At 41.7% G+C, this 21,754-nt stretch overlaps 1 protein-coding gene across 6 annotated transcripts in view; it reads right to left on the minus strand.

The window, feature by feature from the left end:
• Positions 1–21,754, minus strand: part of Cdk14 (cyclin dependent kinase 14) — a 484,970-nt gene that overhangs the window by 24,193 nt on the left and 439,023 nt on the right. For all 6 annotated transcript variants that reach the window (XM_028862580.2, XM_028862554.2, XM_028862546.2 and 3 more), the window contains one exon: positions 13,813–13,861. In XM_028862580.2, coding sequence (XP_028718413.1) covers positions 13,813–13,861 — 49 coding nt within the window. The remainder of the gene's footprint in view (positions 1–13,812; positions 13,862–21,754) is intronic.

Here is a 21,754-nt window from a genome sequence, read left to right on the forward strand (position 1 = left end):
GTACCAGTGCCTTCTCAGGGCAGTCTGTCAGTGTGCTTCCTTCTAATTCCATTGCCTGTCTGCTTGACTGTGTACCAATCCCCCTCGGAACTCACCTTATTTTATTACTGTTCGTTACTCTAGAGCAGTGATTCTCAATCTCCCTTTAATACAGCTCCTCATGTTGTGGTGACCCCCAGCCATAAATTATTTCCTTACTACTTCATAACTATAATTTTGCTACTGTTATGAATTGTAATGTAAATATCTGGTATGCAGGACATCTGATATGCGAACCTATGGGGTCACAACTTACAGGTTGAGAACTACTGTTCTAGAAGGTCACATCTAGGAGAGCAGGAACCTTGCTGAATATTCCCAACCACATGCAGGTGTGATAACTACAATTAATTAAATGTTCTGTGACATAACCATAGCCTCCAATTCACTTCCTTACTGGTTTTTTTTTCTTTTCTTCATCATTTACCATTCTCCAGGGCCACACACAGGAATTAAATGGGCCTAGTTCTCCACTACCTCCCCAGAACTGGAGGTTTTGAGAAGAGTTGTGGTTCTGGCAGTGGAGCTAATAAAGCTGTAGTTCAATAGAAAGCACAGAAAACACACAAAGTCCATCTCACTGCCCCTCCCAGGAAAATGCCCTTCAGTCCCTCACTACCACAAATTATGCAGTCAAGCTTTCTGCACTTGGGGAACTTGCAGGGGTCAGCACAGCCGAAGCCTCACCCTGGGAAAACCAGCTCCCTGATCACACCGGGTAAGTCTAAAAATGTTCAGTTGCTTAAAAGTCACTTCAGTAACATGTTATATCTTGGTCACTGTTACATTTTGTACACCGTCTTATATTCTGAAGGTGCAGTAAGGGTCTTATATGCCTCAGCTCTGCCATATCTAAGATGGTAAATGAGAAATCCATTAGAAATCTGTTCTTGGGGCTATAAAATAATTGAAGACAGAAAAATAAAATTTGTAAAAGGGGCTTAGATGTGTCTATGAGGGAAACAGTGGGAAGTTGTTTCCAGAATTAAGTGAAGTGCTGCAGACAAAGCTTGTGCTGTGAGGTACAGCTGCATGGGCCCAAGCCACTCCCACCACGGCCCAAGGCCGCCGTGGGTCTCAACCCTATGGGACTGCTGGTCTCCACTATATTTACAGATGCACAAAATTCAGCTGGCTCCTCTAACAATATAAGAAGAGTATTTTAGGGCTGTAGCATTTTTCTCAAATCACAATACTTCCCTAGAAGTAATTTGACAGGAGCCAACTCACGGGACAATTTACAATTAATATGGAAAAAAACAAAATACAACCGAGAGCTAGAAAGATGGGTCAGCAGATAGAGATGCCGGCCACCAAACCTGGTGACCCAAGTTCCATCCCTAGGACTCAGATGTTCCGAGAAAATCAGTCCTTACAAGTTATTCTCTGACCTCTGCATGCATGCTCCAGCATGTGCGTGCGCGCGCGCACACACACACACACTAAACAAACATGTATTATAAAACTAAAACAACAAAATTAAGAGGGTTGAAATAGAAATAAATGTATCCATAAAATATTATATAAAATTGGGGAGGAAAGTGGTAGGGAGACTGGGAGACACTAAAGGGCAGGGGATGGAGCATGGATTTTGTCAAACCACATTATGTGCATGTGTGAAATTCTCAAACAATCAAAAAAGAAATGGAGTTAAAGATTCTGTATAGAAATGTCTTCATCTTATTTATTTATTTATTTATTTATTTATTTATTTATTTATTTTACAGCCACCCCCAGAACAATAAAAACAAAGACAAGGCTGTAATTTAAGGTGTCCATTTTGGCAACATATCTACAGAGCCCGTTCTAATCCTGCCCGATGGAGAAGCATCAAGAATCGGTACCTTCTGTCCTGCCGATTGTCTATTCAGATCTCACTTTATGAACCTTCAGCTGACTGCACTATTAATATCGGGTTCCTAAAGTGCTGGAGCTTACAAAATGCTGTTCCCAACACAGAAGCAGTTGTTACATCATAGAGACTTTCACAGAGTGATTTTTCTGCAGATAACCTTCGTTATGAACAGAAAGCTGACCAACCTTCAGACTGTAGGTATCTGGCTTCACACAGGGAGGGCCAGTGTGAAAGGCCACTACTCCAGAAACACAGGTGTCCTATCGTCCCCTCCTCACTCAGCCGTGGCTTGTGTAAGGGGCTACACAGATTTACTGAAGCAGAATCTTGCTACCAGCCAGGCCTGCACTCCTCTCATGGAGTAGACTGAGAAACAGGGCACAGGACCTAAAAGGGCGGTTAGATGGGGAGCACAGAATAGGCTGAGGCAGTGTTTGAAGGGAAGCCCATCTTTTACTGAGGCAGGAGACGGTGGCATGCCATCCACCATAGCTCCTAAGGTCTATCCAAGTCTTCAGGCCAACAGTGTCAGCACCTGAAGAAATGCACTTTCAGCTCTTCTGTAAAGGTATGGGAGCCTTTGAAAATGTGATGGAAGAAAATGTTATCTGATTACTCGGGAACTCACAAGAAAATTTCCAAGAGAATACTGAAATTATATCAGAATCATACACAAGCAGGCCTTATGTATAGTCACTGTAAATAGCTGTTTCATAATAAACACAACCAGCTTATAAAATATGCTAATGTGTGTCAAGCGTCTATGCACATTTTACCACATTCTCTAAGTTCTGTTTTTATCTTTGAAAGCCTAGACACAAATAGGTGATGAAGCTTAGACTGCAAATCAGTCAGCACCCCCAGAATCAGTGTGGGTAGGATCCATGCTCTGAAACTCCATTCCAGGTACCCAAGAGAAATACATCCAATATTCAACGAAATTGAAGAATTTGAAATATGAAAATCTCTCAGATGTTCTGAGAGAAACTAAATCCTGAGGCAGAGTCAGGGATTTGGATTTAAGTCTGCAGCTATGTGAGATATTAGTAAGTATGAAAATAAAAACCTGGGTAGTAGTTTCTTGCTGAAAAACTTCATCCACCACCAAATATATTCTAAACATTTACTATGAGCTGATGAGAAGTTATGTTGTGGTCTACCATCCAATGTAGTAACCACTCTCGCTACTCATAAATATTGAAATTAACAACAATTAAATCTCACAAAACACTCAGATCAATGGCCCCCATCACATTTTAAACTACCTAATAGTTATAAATGGCTCAAGGCTACCACATGACGTGGAGATACACAGGGTTTTCATCAGGGTATAAGGACCCACTGGACAGAACCACTCTAGTTTTTTTAAATACTTGATGCAACTTCTAGAAATTTCCAAATTTTCTCAAAGGAACTGGGTGGTTCCTGCTCTGTCACACCTGGGCTCTTTAGATGAACAGTAGAACTGGGTTAGGGAAATAGAGGCAGACAATCTAAGCAAGTGGCCATCTAGATTCTATACTGGAGAGATTTTAACCATTTTGGTCGAGATAAAAATAGCTATTTCCCTCTTATTTTCCATAGATAACTCAGTAGTCGCCCTGTGGTGTTTGGTTTGGTTTTGCTTTGTTTCCTCAGAACATGCTGCCCTCTACAGGCCATAGGAACATATAAAAGGTTCAGCAGGGGCCAAATTAATTGGACTCATTTGTAAAGGTAAGATGGAAAAAAGGGAGTCGAGTGGTTCTATCTGCATGTCTTCAGGCTTTTAGGAACAAGATGAGAAGCAATCAACATAGACTGTAAAGCTTAAAAAACCTCACATCTTCAGCTGACATGTAAGAGAAGTCATAAGCAGCGCTCCAGTCCCATGGACTTTTTCTTAAGAAGACTTGTAAGCATGTTGATGGCCATTCCTGCCATTGTGTTAAATAGGAAGGATGGAGTACAAGAAAGAAGAGGAAGGATGGCTGATGTGGTTTTACAGTGGGCACTAACATCTCCAAAGTCTCAGTGTCTGTTTTGATCTAAAATTCAGCTCTAAATGGGGACATAAAGCAAGTGAATCTAAAGCAAAAAACATAACCTCACCCTTCAGTGCCTCAGCTTTTAAGCCCATCTGCAAAAGGTGATTAAAATCTGGCCTAAGAAAGGAGATCAGTCTTTCCTCTACTTTAAATTGATCTTTCTCCAACAGCCATGTTCTGTCTCTGTCTCTGTCTCTGTCCCTCTCCCGCTTCCCCTCCCCCTCTCCCTCCCTCCCCCTCTCCCTCCCTCCCCACGCCCCACAGCTGGTGTAGTTATTAGTTTAGCCACTAAAGGATTTATCTGGACAAACATCACAAAGATGATGGCTGATTTAATTGAATTTATGATCAAATGTTTTTCACTTCAGGAAGAGTGGGAAATCACTTATGGGGAGATTTGAATAATTTAAGGGAAGTTCTCTGTTTGGCATGATGTTTGTATATCAAGCCTTCAGGGATTAAATGCAGCTGAGGACTGGCAAAGATTTCATATACAGACAGACAAAGATAAGCCGCGATGCAGCGAGGGGAGGGCCAGGCACCAATCTCTCCCCATTACACTCCTTTTCACGTACACGCTGTTTGCAGAATGAGTAAGAACACACACACACACACACACACACACACACACACACACACACACACACACACACCGAGACATTAATTGTACACCCCAAGTAAATTGTTCTGACAGCCTCCAAATGCTGAAATTATATATATAGTTGCTCCTAAGCAAAACAAAACAGAATGAACTGGAAAGCAATATACGTGTATAAGGCATTTTGTTGTTGTTGTTAAAGACACAGAATCTACCAATAAAGTCATTAGCGTGGTGGATATAAGAAACCAAGAACAGGATTGGTGCCTAAGGGTATGGATTTGGCTCGGTGTCTGAAGAGAAAGGCCAGCTGCCTTGGGAACCCTGTCCGCTTGCCTCTCCAGTGATGACAGGCAGCAGGGCCATGCTCCCAGCCATTCTTCTTTGTGCTGCAAGAGCCAAGTCACCTACCCTCTGCATTGTGAACATCTGAAACAAAGACAATTATTTTCAGTTTCGAGACTGAAATAACAGATCACGTGAGGACGCCCAGGACCTTTACATCTGACTTGAGGTCACCCATCTCTTTGTGTATTCAGGGGACCATAGAAAAAGTCTACTAGGCATGTGAACTTGGTAGCAGTGTCTCTTTCAGTCTAATTGGGAACACTGTTTAGAAGATGCGTTTCAAGATTTGGGATAAATCCCAGTTTTTCATTAATTATGTACAATGCTATTTGTTAACATATCACTCTTAGGAAGGAATTGTTGGGGGAGATAGAATCTTTTCTCCTGCAAGTATTTACAAGAAAAACAGAAGTGTTCCGGCAGCTCAGCACGTGACCCTGGGAAGGTGGAAGGACATTCTAGCTGTCTGGGGACCTGTATAAAAGTAGCCTTTATGTTCAAGGAAAATTGCTGATTTGGAACTAAATTAAACTGACTGGTAGGAAGGACAGGGAGTACCGAAAGGCATAATGGGAGGTAATAAGGGTATGCAAGGGACTAAGGATATTAAGGTACTGGGTAATTTATACTCAAACCTGCAGCAGCCGACCTCAGAGAGGCTAATGAGCCTCCTGAATGTCACAAGGCTCGTAGAGGATGGAGGACACCAAGGGTGATCCTGGTTCCAGGCATTTTCTTTCCGTTTGTGCCAAAACTTGGATGGGCAGCCTTTCTTCCTCTTTTCCCTTCCTTTTGGTTCGTATTAATAACAGCTGTTGACGGTACACTCTCAGGTGAGTAGGGCCAACCGTGCACACAATGATGCCAGACACCCGTACCAACACGAACAGTCTGGTAGCTGTATCCTCATTGTAAGTGGGAGATGAACCCTAGAGAACTCCCAGAGAAAGTCCCCCAATGGGGGCGGTCACCATGTTTCATCATAGCCAACTAGGGCAAAAAGGGGTGTGTGGGTGCCAGTGATGACAAAGGATAATACTGCTGTTTAAAATCATCTTTCTCCATATTCATAATCATTTTGAGATAGAAAATTCACTAAATTCATAAACATTTCTTAATCAACAGAAAAGTATGCCAATAAGTATTGAGGAAAGGAATCCAATTATAGGAGCTTCTAAATAAAGTAATTTAAAAACTGCCGCATTTCTGTTTATGTGTGCCATTATAAAAAGTGGCAATTTTCGGCATTTGAAAGCTGACATATGAATACATGCATCCAGATGGCACAGTGAGAGGGACCTGGCACTTGATTTAGGGGGTTTATTTGGAAAACGGAGCCCTCTTCCATAGCATTTCCTATGTGGTGGGCAGGAAGCTGGCTTCTGCCATATTTTCTGAGCAGAGTGAAGGGAGATCAAGGGAATCAGAACAGCAGTGGAGAGGTGAATTCTTCAAAAATGGTAGAGAGCTGTGTGTCTAACTCTACCAGTTTCCAACGGGGGGGGGGAGGACAACACAGGATGAGAATGGAAGAGAGCACTTGCAATAAGCAGGGCCTCTGGGTGCAGGGGAGTCGGGGGAGAGGACATAGAAGGATACTGGAAAACAGCACTTGTAATAGGCAGGGCCTCTGGGTGGGGGTGAGGGAGGAGGGGATGGGACAGCATGGCACCTGCAGTAGGAAGAGGTGGGTAAGGATGTCTTCTTGATTCTCTTTCCCCTGCAGATTTATAGCACTCATTGGGCACACCAGAGCTACTGTCTTCTCAGTGTTTACAAGCAAAAGATGGAGGTGAAAAGCAAAAGACAAAAGCAAGATCTCCAGACATTTAGGTACAAAATGCAACGTCTTTTAGATATAATAATGTCTTGCTAGTATAACCCTGATATGCATTTAAGAAATGAATATTTCACATATAGATTTACAGCTGTGTTGTTCACTATGGTGGCCACTAACTACATGTGGCTCTTTACATATCAATTAAGTTAATTCAAATTAAACTGAAGTTGAGTTCCCAACCCATAGATTCTAATGGTTCCAACAGTGGGTTTAGAAATGTCAAGTCAAACTTTCAGTTATTATCAGGCTTCCTGAGCATAATCTCTTTTAAAACTCTCGACTAAGAACAGACAGTGATTCCTCCCTCATGCATAATTTTGAACGTATCTCCTCTGAACCAGGCAAAGTGGATTATGTCTGAGCTGGCTAGGGCTGGGTTTGCTTTGCTTTACCCAGGGCTTGTGACTACAGAGGGAATCCTTTACCTCCATGTAAACAGAATGGCTTCCCAAGATGTCCTCTTTACTAGTAATTCCTCTAGGTTGTCAATAGGCTACTTACCACAGTAGACAGACCTTGGCACTGTGACCAAAGTTACCCACCTTACCTCAGAGAGATAAACCTGCGTTTCCTAGGTGGTCTCAACCTAATAGAAACATTTCGAAGCAGAGGACTTTCCCCCTACTGGAGCCAGAAGAGAGATGTAGCAGAAGGCAAAGTGAGTGAGACCTGGAGCTGATCGGGATGAGGCGGCAGTGGGATGGAGCAGGCAGGAAGTCTTAAAGAGCTGTTTGACGCTCCCACCTGATAACAGGAAAGATGGAGGCCTTAGCTCTCTACCCACAAGGAACTTAGCTGCTAATGTCCTGAATGAGCCTGAAAGAAAACTTTCCACAAGATCCTCTAGGTAGGAGCTGGCTCATATGTGACTTTTGCCTTTTGTGACTCCAAGCAAAGAAACAAGCTGGTTATATTCAGATTTCTTCCCCACAGAAGTGTGAGATAACATTTATAGATACAGCCATAGTCCCTTGATCCAGAGGTTAGAAAACACAGATGCCCGCTTCGTGTTGGTGGAAGCAGAACTGCCCTGCTGGAATCTGCTCGGGGCACAGTTCAAGAAAGGCCTCTCCTGGCAGCCCACCTGCCCCTGGGAGCTCCGGGCTGCTTCAGAAACCGCTGCTGTGTTTTCCTCCTTAATGAGCTGCCCAGCAGAAGGACGGCATTAGCCACACCGGAGGCCTGTGTACTTTTGGATGAAGAGGCCAACATAGAATCCAAAGGATGAAAAACAATGACTACTGCCAACTCCCAAGCCTGGCACGGACTGCCAATTAGCAAGAGGGAAGATGGCTTTTGCCTGTCCGTCAGAGGAACAAAACCTGCCACCTGGCAGAGAGCGGACAGCATGGGGCCTGCCCTGGGCCACCACAGGCACAGTTAATGTCAACGGATCTTTGCTACCTCCAAAAAAGAGACAGACAAGAACTCTGGCTATGACACAGAACGATGAGGTAAGTCCCTCAGGGCAGCGAAGGTTGTGGACTAGGTAAGGAGTTTCATCTGCAGGAAGGAAGTGGGTGGTTGGCAGAGCCGTCAACCTGCGAGCTTAGCTGTTCTAAGTCCAACCTTCCTCCCACCACAGGACACTCCCCAGTAATGGTACAAAGAAGGCATGAGCTGGCGGACTGTGTACCCCAGCACTCTACCCAGCTTCTTCTGCTGTATGAAGCCCAGACTGAGAAGGACATCAGTTTTGGAAGAGATCTTTCTCTTCCAAAGATGTGCTAAGAATACATAGAACCGGGTTATTCCTAAGTCCATCTGACTACTGGACTGGCGGTCCTTTCACAAAACTCACCGGGCGGGGCATACATTCTAAGCTGTGATTTTTCAATTGCATGGATCACTCGCCTCTACACATCCTGTTTTTATATTACCATTACTGATCAGTAATTGGCAAATCCATTAGCTATTTCTCTTTGGAAACTGCCCCAACTGTGTGTTTACATGTACCTTAATTCTACCTTTTACAAGGTTCTAGGACACCTGCCAGGACCCACACAGCATCCTTCCTTTCAGCTCTCCTTCCTTTCTTTTCTGGACTCCCCATCTGCAAACTCCAAGGTGTGAAGGGGTTGACTGGATCTGCCTAACAAACACCCACACAAGGCTTTGAGGAACTGAACTAATGATTCATTATTATGAAAAACAAACGTCCCCAGAAACTGCTCTAACCTGCCTTTGAGCAACCAGGGGAGCCTTCTGGGCCTTGAAACCATATCACATGTGTGTGTCCAAGGCCAAACTTGAGACCTGCTTGCTCATGGGTTGAAGACTGACATTTTCAAGGGAACAGAATGTGGTGAGGAACTACACTCCACATATCCTTCTATTGATGTACCCGAATCCACAGAGATATGCAGCTGGCAATCGCAGCCCATCCTCAAATTAAGAGGATGGGATTGCAAAATGTCTGGTTTAGAGCTGATCACTCCAATAAGCAACCCTCCCCCCCCCCCCTCCAAAGCCAATCAATGATGCAGAGAATAATTTCTTTGAAAATATTATGAAAGGAAGTCTCCAGGCACTAAATAAATTAAAACTGCTACTTTGAAGTAAATAGAATTATAACAAAAATCATCAACAGTGAACAAAATGGGCAAGTGGACGACTTTAAGATCTGGCTTGACTCAACTGCTCCCCCTAGTGTACCAACAGTGTTCTTAACTTCACCATATTTCTATGCTGGCGAAGCAATGCAAATCTCTAACCTACTTTATACTGTATTGTCTTATCAGGTAATTTTAAATCAACTTCGAACATGGAAGAGTGGGATGTTTCTGTTTCGTGAGAAGGTGTTCATCTAAATATTAATGATCCACATCAGATACAATGACAAGAAAAACAGTAGAAATACACCAAGTGAAAGTCTGTTCCTCCAACATTACTTTACCTCCTATTTCATGCTTTATGCATATATAGTACAACAAGCAGGTCATTTTTAAAATATGCTCTGGAGGCTAAACATGGAATTGGATAACATAGTTAAGCAAAGTTCAAGAGCACAAAATTGGGTTATTTTTAAATTTTCCAAATTAGGGCTTGTGGATGTGTTAGAACATAGAGCACAGCAAGGATGTTTCTTTTCTATCTTCTCATGCCCAAAGGTGGCTTCATCAGTGCCTTTGTATTTACTGCACATTTAAAAATACCAAGTATATGCATTCTTAGGAGAAATCCAGTTGTGCTTAATGAGCAGATGGATTGCTCACAGGAATGGCCTCAGAGAAGGGCGGGACGAGCCCGGCCCGACCCCATTTGATGTGCGTGGGCCTCGCTTGACCAACCATGAGCTGGATTTTCCAGATGTGTTTTCTGTGACTTAGTGGTTTATCCTTAGTTCTTATTTCAAAACTTCCAAACCTCCCAAATGGTTCAGCTGTTAAAAAGTTCCAAAGCAAGCAAATGTGTTCTTGGATGGAATCTCCCCTTTCTCTTTGCTGGAGAATATACACTAAGGCCTTTTCCCCAGCCAAAATAATAAAAGATCTTTTAAGTGGCTGAAATTCTTGGTGGATTGCACATACATGCCAATGTCAGACAACTATAAATAGAGAGATTTACAAGAGAAATAGAGTGAGTCTTCATAATTCCAATGAAATAAAAAGGACTATTTTGAAGGCAGTTAAAAAACAGGACATATTTTATGAAATTCAGATTTGTCTCCATTTAGCCCCAAATCCCCTTTATGCAGGAAGAGCTTCCTGGATCCTGCATTTTTAGTATGAAGGAAGAAAAGGGCTTACTTTTCTTTAGTGATGATAATTTTTTATTTTCAAACTGATATTTTTCTTTATGTTAGGCTTTTCAGTTTTGATATCTGCTGCATCTTTTGACATCCTCCTCTACCACTGCTTTGTTGTTATAGGATATTAAAAAACTTCAGAAGATAAAATTATGTTCATGGAACTGGGCATGGTGGCACTCAGAGGCAGAGGCAGGAGGATCTCTGTGAGCTCAAGGCCAGCCTGATCTACAGAGTGAGATCTAGGACAGCTGGAGCTGTTACACAGAGAGACCCTGTCTGGAAATAAAATCCCCCCCAAAATATACTCATGGTTATTAATATAAGTGAAATCAGGTGAGTTTTTCATTGGTGTAACCTAGGGCAGATATGGTTGTTTTCACTGGTGTAACCCAGGGCAGATGTGGTAGTTTTTCACTGGTGTAAGCCAGGGCAGATGTGGTAGTTTTCACTGGTATAACCTAGGGCAGATGTGGTAAGTTTTCACTGGTGTAACCTAGGGTAGATGTAGTAAGTTTTCACTGGTGTAACCCAGGGCAGATGTAGTTTTTCACTGGTGTAAGCCAGGGCAGATGTGGTAGTTTTCACTGGTATAACCTAGGGCAGAAGTAGTAGGTTTTCACTGGTGTAACCCAGGGCAGATGTGGTAAGTTTTCACTGGTGTAACCCAGGGCAGATGAGGTAGGTTTTCACTGGTGTAATCTAGGGGAGATGTGGTAGGTTTTTCACTGGTGTAAGCCAGGGCAGATGTGGTAGTTTTCACTGGTATAACCTAGGGCAGAAGTAGTAGGTTTTCACTGGTGTAACCCAGGGCAGATGTGGTAAGTTTTCACTGGTGTAACCCAGGGCAGATGAGGTAGGTTTTCACTGGTGTAATCTAGGGGAGATGTGGTAGGTTTTTCACTGGTGTAATCTAGAGCAGATGTGGTAGTTTTTCACTGATCTAACCCAAGGCAGATGTGGTAGGTTTTCACTGGTGTAACCTAGGGTAGATGTGGTTCACACATGAGCTGGATTGCTTGTGATAGCTATTTAGACTGAAGGTTAGCTTTCTCAAAAAATCCCCCATAGTTTCCAGGGCTTAGATAATGCCTACCTTTAAAGGTATTGTTACTTAATTTTGAAACTTAATTTTGTTAATATTGTTACTTAATTTTGAACAGCAACTTATTTTTGTTTTTGTTTTTGGATTATCTTACCATCATATGTTAACCAAATAATTTGAATTCTTGGAAATTATTTTGAATCCATTATTATAGTACAAGACATTTCACCAACTGCTTCAGTTTAATAATTATGTTACAAATTAAAAAAAAATTCTACAACTTAAAAAGTTATTAGCGTGTATGCATTATACAATGTGATTGGATTTTGTGAACTTTCATTAAAATATATCTTGTACTTTACCTTATACACCTACATTATCTTCTCCTATTTACCCATATGGTAGTACTTTCTTCTTCCTGAATGGTCACATTTCTACTTTTATTTTATTTGCAAGTGTGTGTGTGTGTGTGTGTGTGTGTGTGTGTGTGTGTGTGTGTGTAAAATCTAGATTCTGTATATAACAGAAAACGTGTCGTATTTATCACTCTGACTTTAACGTATTTTGCTTAGCACAATGTTCCCAGTTCCACCCATCTTCCTGCAAAAGGACTAACTTCAGAATGCAGTGTGCAGAGAGTGTGCCTCCCAGGGAACTGACTGACCCTTCAAATGGCGAGAACAGCTAGGGTGTGACCCAGCTCTACTGATCCAGCTCTACTGCCCTCAGGAACACACACACCAGAATCTAAGTCAGCCCACTACAGAGTTGCTTGCTCTGCTGTGATTAGCAGGGCATGGCCCATAACAGCCAGCTTAGGCCATGGACCTTGGTGTCCATCAATATGTGACGAGATAAGAAAATGTGGTATGCACATACACTGGAGCTTCATTTATCCATGGATAATGAACAGAATAAAGTACACAGTACATGATACATTTTAAGAACAGTATCATGAAATTCATCACTTTGTACAATGAACATATCCCAGTAATTTAAAGAGCTACATGCATTTCTTTTTAAGAAATGCCTTGTAGAAGGAAAAAATAATCATATCAGTTATTTTTCTAAATACATAATTTTAAAAATGGTTCAATCCTTCAAATTATTATAGAATGTAATATATTCATCCTAAGAGTGTCTCACTATCAGCTGCCAGCCATGTCTGCTGACAGCATTGATGAAAAACATTCTTATATAAAACTTTTCTTACTTGTCATAATCAACAATACCCCAAATTAAAATGTCACAACAGCACAAAGATTGTCACACCAGACTCTCTACAGACAACATGTTGGAGTGAATAAGAGCTGACTAATCAAAGGAGCCACAGTTAGGTTTTTCTGCAGTGTGGAATTTGAAATGTGACGGCAAAGCTGACGGGGGATGACTCGGTCTGGGTCCCACTTTTAGTGTTCTGCTAACAGGCTGGAGACTCCACAAGTTCTCCTTGTCAACTTTCCAAACCAATAAATCCATTTGATTCACTTGTTATTATCATGTATGTGGGTATGTGTCGACCACCACCTGCATGTGGAGACCAGAGGACAACTTTGTGGAGTTGACTCCCTCCTTCCATCTCTAAGTGGGTTCTGCGGATTCAATTAAAGCTGTCAGGACAGTGTGGCAGCCTTTCAGACCACCACACCAGCCTTCATACAATAAGATCAGATGGAATGAGAGAAATGAAAACGAGTATATATACACTTCAAGTGATAAATTTACCTAGCTCCCCAGTATGGTTTAGAGGGGAAAAATAGGTAAATTGGGAAAAAAAGAAAAAAAGAAAGATCCATTTTATCTAACTCAGTAATAGTAATCCATGCCATTTGCTAGAAAGTCCATTACTATTGTGTGTTTTGTGTTATTCTGCTAATAACTAAGTACTCCCCAGAACTTAGTTACAAGATGGGCCACAGCAGACTCTAGAATTCACAATTCTCATACAATGCCACATTGCTCTAAGAACCTGAACCCACACTGGCTATTGGCTCTATCTGAACATGGTAGATGAACATGTCTGAACCCTCAGTAAGGGTTAATTTGTGTTTAAATTAATGGATGGGTACAACATCAGTGAATGAAAGCATGCTGTGACCAACTCACTCAGCGAGTGGCAGAGAGAGAGAGGGAGAGGGAGAGGGAGAGGGAGAGGGAGAGGGAGAGGGAGAGGGAGAGGGAGAGGGAGAGGGAGGGAGAGGGAGAGGGAGAGGGAGAGGGAGGGAGGGAGGGAGAGAGAGAGAGAGAGAGAGAGAGAGAGAGAGAGAGAGAGAGAGAGAGAGAGAGAATGAGCACCATCTGTGTACACTTACTTATTCCATGCTTGTCTGAGGCTTTTAGAGCTGTACACGGTAAAGCGTTCTGAAAGAAAAGAGAAAAATGATAAACAATCTTTGTATCATATGTATATATCACAAGTTTATTGAAGAAAATAACTTGTTTCTAAAGGACAGTCTCACTATGTAGCAAGCTGGCAGCAATCCTCCTCCCTCTGCCTCCCAAGCTCAGAGTCCATGGCCATGTACCACCACACTCAAGGAAATCCAGTTTGTTCAGGAGACAGTGTTTGATTTGACTGTAGCTAGACATAAGCCTAGAAGGACCATACTCCTCAGATCAAGTGGTTTAAAAACAGTGAAACAGGATGAACAGAAGGCTGACAATAATGAAATACTGTTATTTCTTTCACAGTCTAGTTTGTTTACTAATTATTAATGACTGAATTGAAAAAGTAAGTAAAAGTTACCATTTCAGAACCGTACATGTAGCTTTACAGACAAATATCAGCACATTGGACAAGAGAAACTTGCTGATCGTTCTATGACAGTATCTTTGACCAAACGTAGTAATGTTGAGTCTCCAATCTTAGGATACATGGTACTCACACATGTTCAAAGCCAAACCACTGTGTCCAATGGTGTGTACATTCATGTACAATCAATTATGAGATTTTTTCAATTAAAAAATATACCAAGTTAAACAATGAATATAGAATTTATTTTAGTAATTTCAACTACTCCCTCTTTTTTCACTCCTGATAATATAACAATTGTTAGATTTGATTATGTCCCTTTCCACCTCTCTCTCTCTCTCTCTCTCTCTCTCTCTCTCTCTCTCTCTCTCTCTCTCTCTCATGTGTTTTTCTAACTTTTAAAATAGGATGCGCACTAAATACTTCAAACATGTTTGGCATTTGGGTCACACCAAATGGGTAGTCTTCAATGAAGAAAATATACACACAATTGTTTCAAACATGTGTAGCCCTCCAGAGGATAAAGGACCACAACCTATCTGTTGAAGTCTGAGGTAGTTGCCCATTACACACGATGCTTCAGTGGACCCGCTGGACACCTACCTTTATATAGGGCAATTTCATTTGATAGACATATTGTGTAAGGCTGTGTGGCATGTGGGGCATGTGGGGAAATGGAAACTGAAGCACTACTTTCCATTTCCCACCAGCAGTGAGGAAGAATGCCTCTTCCTCTTGATGCTTCTCAGTACTAGCTGTTACCAGTCTTTCATACTATTGCCCAAACACTGCTTCACAAATTTCACTTATCTTAGTTGGTGCTGATTTTAGTTGGGGGACACTGGTTCTTTATCAGTCTAGAGATGCTTTTTTAAGGTAAGCCAGGTTGTCCCACATACACATACACACAGAGTCCCATATGAATAATGGTGATTTGGTCAAGAATGGGTTGTGCACATGTATACAATGATGGTCTTGTCAACTTACAGTAGAGGTGAAAAATTCCTATTACCTGGCAATGCTGTAATGTAACATTATAGTGCAATGTATCTGTCACTCAGATACTTGTGATGACCCTGTGCACACAAAGCAAGTGTGCTAACAGTTCATAAAACACTATACATACATTACATAAGGTACAGGGTACTGGACAATGGCAGTAGTACTAACAATAATAGTAATAGCTGTGCTATTAGTTTCTGTATTTACCATGGCATGTTTTCAATGGTTACTTTGGAGTCCTCCCTCCCTTACTGCCCCCTTCCCAACTTTGTTTGTGTGTCCATCCACACAGATCTTTAGGAATTGCACTGGCTAGTTGTATATAAACTGACACAAGCTAGAGTCATGTAGGGAGATGGAGACTCACTTGGGGAAATGACACCACCAGACCGGCCTGTGGGAAAGCCTGTGATGTACTGATGTGGGAGGGTCCCGCATGTGGCCACCTCTGTGAGGGTGGTCCTGAGATATTTAAGAAAGCAGGCTGAGCAAAGCTTGAGCAGCAAACCAGTAAGTAGTACTCTTCCATGGCCTCTGCATCAGTTCCTGCCCTGCCTGAGTTCCCACCCTGACTTTCCTCATTGGTGGACCGTTACCTAGAAGTACAAAATGCAATAAATCCTTTCCTTCCAAGTTGCTTTTGGTCTCAGTATTTCAACACAGCAACAGAAGCCCTAATTAAGAAAGAAATATTCCAGGCATTGTGATCATAGAAGGTTACAGTGCCTTGAGTGTTATGGCCTCTGAAGACTGTGCAGTGGGACAGGGTGTGGTGCTGAAGACAGTCATATTGATGGTCCTGTCCCTGTATAGCCCTGTGTTAATGTTCATGTCTTAATTCATAAAAGAAACACTTGAAAAGCAACAAAACAAGATGAAACGACTTTTATGGCTGAGGAGGAGATGATTCCCAGAACCCACATGAGAAAAGCTGGGTGTGGGTGTGGTGGCCCAAAATTGCAAACCCTTCACTAGGGAAGCAGAGGCAGGTAGATTCCTGGGGCTAATGGTTGGTCGGCCAAGCCTAGTTGATGAGTTCCAGGCCAGAGAGAAACTATGTCTCAAAAAAAAAAAAAAAAAAAAAAAAAGGCAGATGGTACTTGAGGAACATTGCTGGACTTCATAAGCATGCTCCACCCTCTCCACACATATACCCTAAACAAAAATGTATGTATGTTTGTTTGCTTATTGAGAAAGTTTCTCTCTACATGGCTCAGCTGTCCTGGAACTCACTCTGTAGACTAGGCTGGCCTTGAACTCACAGAGATCCACCTGCCTCTGCCTCTTGAATGCTGGGTATACAGCACATGCCCCTACCCAAACACATGTATTTTTAAATAAGCTAAATAGACAAAAAGCTTTTAGGTAGTTGAGGATACAGTTCAGTTGGTACAGTGCTTATCTGGGTACACAGCCTTGGGTTCAATTCTCAACACTGCATAATCCAGGCACAGTGGGTACATGCCTGTTACATTAGTAGTAGAGAGATGTAAGAAGAGGGTCTGTAGTTTAAAGTCAGTGTAGGCTACTGATTTCAGTGCCAGACGAGGATACGTGGAACTTTTATTATAAACAAAATAACAGGGAAAAGGCTTGGAAGGTAAAGATATGTCTTATGTTTTAAGCTAACTATTATTATAATTCTAAAAGTTTTAAAAGTTAAAAATTTAAAGTATGAAAGCTATAATAAGCTAAGAAAACTTGTTGTTGATGAATGAAAACTAGTTTTTATAAATTAGTGTAGCCTAAGTACAGAGTATTGTGAGTTCACAACAGTGGACTATCATACCACCAGCTTTCACACTCACGCTCCATTAGTGCAGCCTAAGTACAGAGTATTGTGAGTTCACAACAGTGGACTATCACACCACTAGCCTTCACACTTACCTCCATTTACCCACTGACTCACGTGGAACAAAGTTCAGTCTGGCAAACTTCATTTACAGAGAGTGTTCTACACAGGTACACATCACTTATTACTTTCTATATTATTTTTTTGCTATAGTTTTCTGCATTGTATACTTAGATACACAAATATGTGTTATAATCACCTGCAGTGTTCAGTATGGTAACATATTGTAACAGGTATGCAGCCTAGCAGCAATATGCTACACCACATAGTCCAGTTATAGAAAGCTATACTGTCTAGGTCTATGTAAGAACACTCCATGACGGTCATACAAAGATAACAACAAAAATTGCCTAACCTTTTCTCAAAACATATTATTGTAGCTCAACATGAATGTGTTTGCATGTGTATAAATTAAAATGTATAGATCTATAACTAAATTTCTAATATTGCATAGTTCTTGATTTGTTTGTTCAAAGATGACAAACTATGATGCTAGGTATGTGTTATTCACTAACTGCTATCAATCATTCTCCAATAATTTGAAATCACTCCTTTACAGTATGCTAAGGTCTAAAATACACCAGAGTCTGATTCTTTCATGTTCATCTCTTTATGTTAGTGCTGTATTATCTTAACCACAATACCTCATGCTTTCTTTTAAAAGCTTCTTTTTATTAGTATTTGTCTTATGTAAATGGCTACTACCTTATATTAGTGTAGATAAAATAAAATTATTCCCTGCATTCTTAGTGTAACATTAAATGTCATATTAAATAACTACATAATGTATCAAGTATGTTTTACAAAGGCGATTGCTTTTGAAATTATGTTAAGTGTCATTTGAGTTTAGGTGTGTAAATGGTCTCTTGTTAAAACACATCCTGATTTATTTTCCAGTTGCTATGAAATACTTAAGCAACTACTTTACTTATGCCAAAATGAGTCTAAAGGGTAAGAGGCTCCTAGGGTGAATAGTGAAGGCAGAAAGAAGGACACTTCCAGCCCTGCAGAATGGGGGGTGTGGGCTGACTACACACAACTTCCTCTTGGGGTGATCAAACGTTCTAGACATGGACAGAGGAAACGATTCCTTGTCATTAGGAACTATACACCCCAAGTTCATTCAAATAGTTCCGTGACAGGCCACTACACCACAGTAACAAAAACACACGCTGGAGCTGGAGTTATAGTAAGAAAAGGTTATCAGACAAACTCTGAACATTTCTTTATCGTCAGCTCCACCTCACTTTCCACAGATGGCTCTGATGCTCAGAACACAGGAAATGAGCAAAACAAGACATCGTTTCTCCTAGATCTTACATTTCCTCTAGTTCAAGACAGATGGGTTTAAATGCCAACATTGTCTACCACCACCACCACCACCACCACCACCACCACCACCACCACCTCCTCCACCACCACCACCACCACCACCACCACCACCACCACCACCTCCAACACCACCACCACCAAGAAAATGAACATGCTAAGTCAAACAAGGGGCTGCAGAATTCAGTGGCACACCTGAAGACGAGCCAGGCTTACACCAAATAGAGAACCAGCCAAATACGCTGAGTTCCCATTGGAACTCTTTGTGGACTCCCACTGGGATGTATTGTTCTAGGATAATATGTAATCCTTGTTCATTCAGCTGTGTTCATGTGCACATCATTCAGAAACATCACACGATTTATTGTTCCAAAGCGACTGATTTCTTTTTAATGACTCATATTGAATAGGTTTAATTTAGCTTAACATCAGTTGATGCCTTTGCTGGTACTATCTTGTCAGTATTGTCTGCTTTTACTTATAAGCTATGATGGAGGAAATCTAAATGACTTATACTGCTTTTGTTATAGGATATTCCATGCCTAAGAATATTATCAGATTAGAAAAGCAAATAAATAAAGTAAAAAAAAAAAAAGCTTTCTGTCTCTAGAGTGTGCTAAAAAGGAGTGACTGGAAACAGCATGTAGCTGTCTACCCATCCATCTATCCAACCACCTAGCCACCCATTCATATATACATACACACCCACCCACCTACCCATCCATCCATCCATCCATCCAGCTACCCTCTCATTCATCCATCCACCCATGGTGATATATTGTATGCTTCAATAAAGCTTATCTTTGGATGAGAGGACAGAGCCAGCCACAAATTAGACACAGAGGTCAGGCAGTGGTGGCACACACCTTTAATCTTATCACTCGGGAGGCAAAGACCAGCCTGGATCTCTATGAGTTCAAGGCCACCGTGGGCTACCTGAGAAAAACAGAACCAGGCAGTGGTAACACGTGCCTTTGATCCAAGGAAGTAATATGGCAGCACACAGAAAGGTATATAAGGCATGAGAAAACAGAAACCTGCTCTCTTGAGGCTGAGGATTTTGTAGAAGTAAGCTAGTGGCTGGCTGTTCTGCTTCTCTGATCTTTCAGCTTTCACCCTGACATCTGGCTGTGGGTTTTTTATTATAAGACCTTTTAAGATTCATGTTACATCCACCCATCCACTCATACATACATACATACACACATACATATATACATCCACACACTTGGCCATCCAGCCAGCCAGCCAGCCATCCAGCCACCTTTTCACCTACCCATCCACCCGCATATTCTGTTACCATAGCACCTCATGTTTTCTATAAAAAGCATCTTTTTCTTATTAGCATTTGCCTTATATAAACTGCTACTCCTTTATATAATGTATGGAGAGTCAGGCAGACTTCTTGGGACTGAGGATACAGAAGGGAACCAAACAGAAAGGCTTTCTGCTTACAGGACCTGGCACTCCAGGGTGGGTGTGCAAAGCTGAAGTGGGCTGGAGGCCAGGGCAGCAGAAGCAAAGAATGCTGGAGAAGAGGAAGAAGGGTGGATCTGATACTTTTAAAGACCACACAGGCCATTCAATACTTGCATTTAGAGAGTGAGCCCATGACTGTCTGGGGGTGAGAGCACATGACTTGGGCTATGGTTATGAATTGAATGCAGTGAAATCAGGGGTCAGAATCTAAGCCACTCTGAAGGGAAGGCAGGATGGCTTACTGATGCCTTGCATGGTGGTGCCACAGAAAAGCAGGGGTCAAGATGACTGGCAAAGCACCTACCCGTTCTGAACTCTGCAGGTTTTGAAGACGTTGGCACTTCATGCACAACTTAAGTGGTGCTTTGAGAATAAGTTTATCTTTGTGTAATAATTCACAAGGTAGTTAAAGTGTAGTGTTCATGGGGTTTCTGAGTTATTATTCAAACCGGGGCACCTGACAGTATAGTGTGTCAGGCACAGGTGAGGGGAAAGAGAACAGGAACCAGACATTGAGTTACAATGGTGTGCAGAGCCAACCATCCACCTAATTGTCGATATTCATTGTCCTGAAGGAAGGCCTGCTCCTTAACAGTATCTATTCATTTCAAGAGAGTGTGTAATTTCTGATTTATTCTCTCCTGGACAGCACTCTAACGTACAGTGGCATTCAGGCAGTTAGTGTAGTAGAACCAGTTAAAGGATTACTCTGTCTGAGAGTGAAATGACAAGGGAAGGAGAAATGGAAATAACACTTCCTTGTTAAGGTTTTTAGAAAAATATTATCTAAAGTCTGACATTAGGAAAGCAAGACATATTTCAAAAGTTAATGACATCAAATGTCCTTGTAAAACAAATTTGACTCTCTTAACTTTGTAGCCCCTACAAAGCAATTTGAATAATTCGCTATCATTCAAAATGAACAAAAATTCTATTACAGACAAAACCAACACAATCTCGCATTTCTAAGTAAATTATTATTCTTACCAATTAATGACTACCCAAATATTAGTTCTAAGCAAAGCCTCCATTTAGCGCTTGACAAGATATGCAAATAGGATTTTTCAGAAACATGTCATTTTCAGCTGTGTATATAAGAGATACAGTGAAAATAAAACATGTCACACGACATGGGATAAAACAATAAAAATATGAAGTTTCCCTGTTGCATTTCCATCACCATGTACATAAACTCTCCATTCTGTCAGCAAATATTCCCTATGTACTTTCCTGTCAGGTGACGTACTGGGCACACAGAACTAATTACAGTCCATATCCATGTGTGTAAGTGCAAAATTACAGATACAGGGTAGGAGACGCTGCCACGTGGATACAGACAACATTCCTAAAGTGGGACTGATTAAACGGAGGTACCACTTTTCCACATGAAGACAAAACAAGCCCAGGAATCTGTAGCTAATCCAGGGACACACAGGGTGTCCTGCACCCCATAACTAATGAGACGTGCAGCTTTAAGGGCAAGCATACCTAGTATCCAGAAACTTTAAATGAATGCCCACAATCAGAACCCGGGGTACTTTACAACAGCACACGACCTGTGCATAGAACGGTATCTGACTACTCGAGCATTTGCATATGCACGCGTGCACTGTTCACCTTCAGCTGAGTGTTCTCTCACGTGCTCCTGTCATGTCAGATCTCTCTCCCCATCATGTTTAAACCAGGGGTTTAGAGTGTCAGTAAAGCTTCACCAAGGAGTGCAATTAATTTAAACCTGCAGGCTGACTTTCACCTTCTCCTCTTATTGCAGGGACATTGCAGAGGATGGTCGCAGCACAGCAGGAGATGTGAAGAGCCTGCAGAGAAGAAATTACTTGCT

This window comes from Peromyscus leucopus, chromosome 3, assembly GCF_004664715.2.
Source record: "Peromyscus leucopus breed LL Stock chromosome 3, UCI_PerLeu_2.1, whole genome shotgun sequence".
Lineage (NCBI taxonomy): Eukaryota > Metazoa > Chordata > Mammalia > Rodentia > Cricetidae > Peromyscus > Peromyscus leucopus.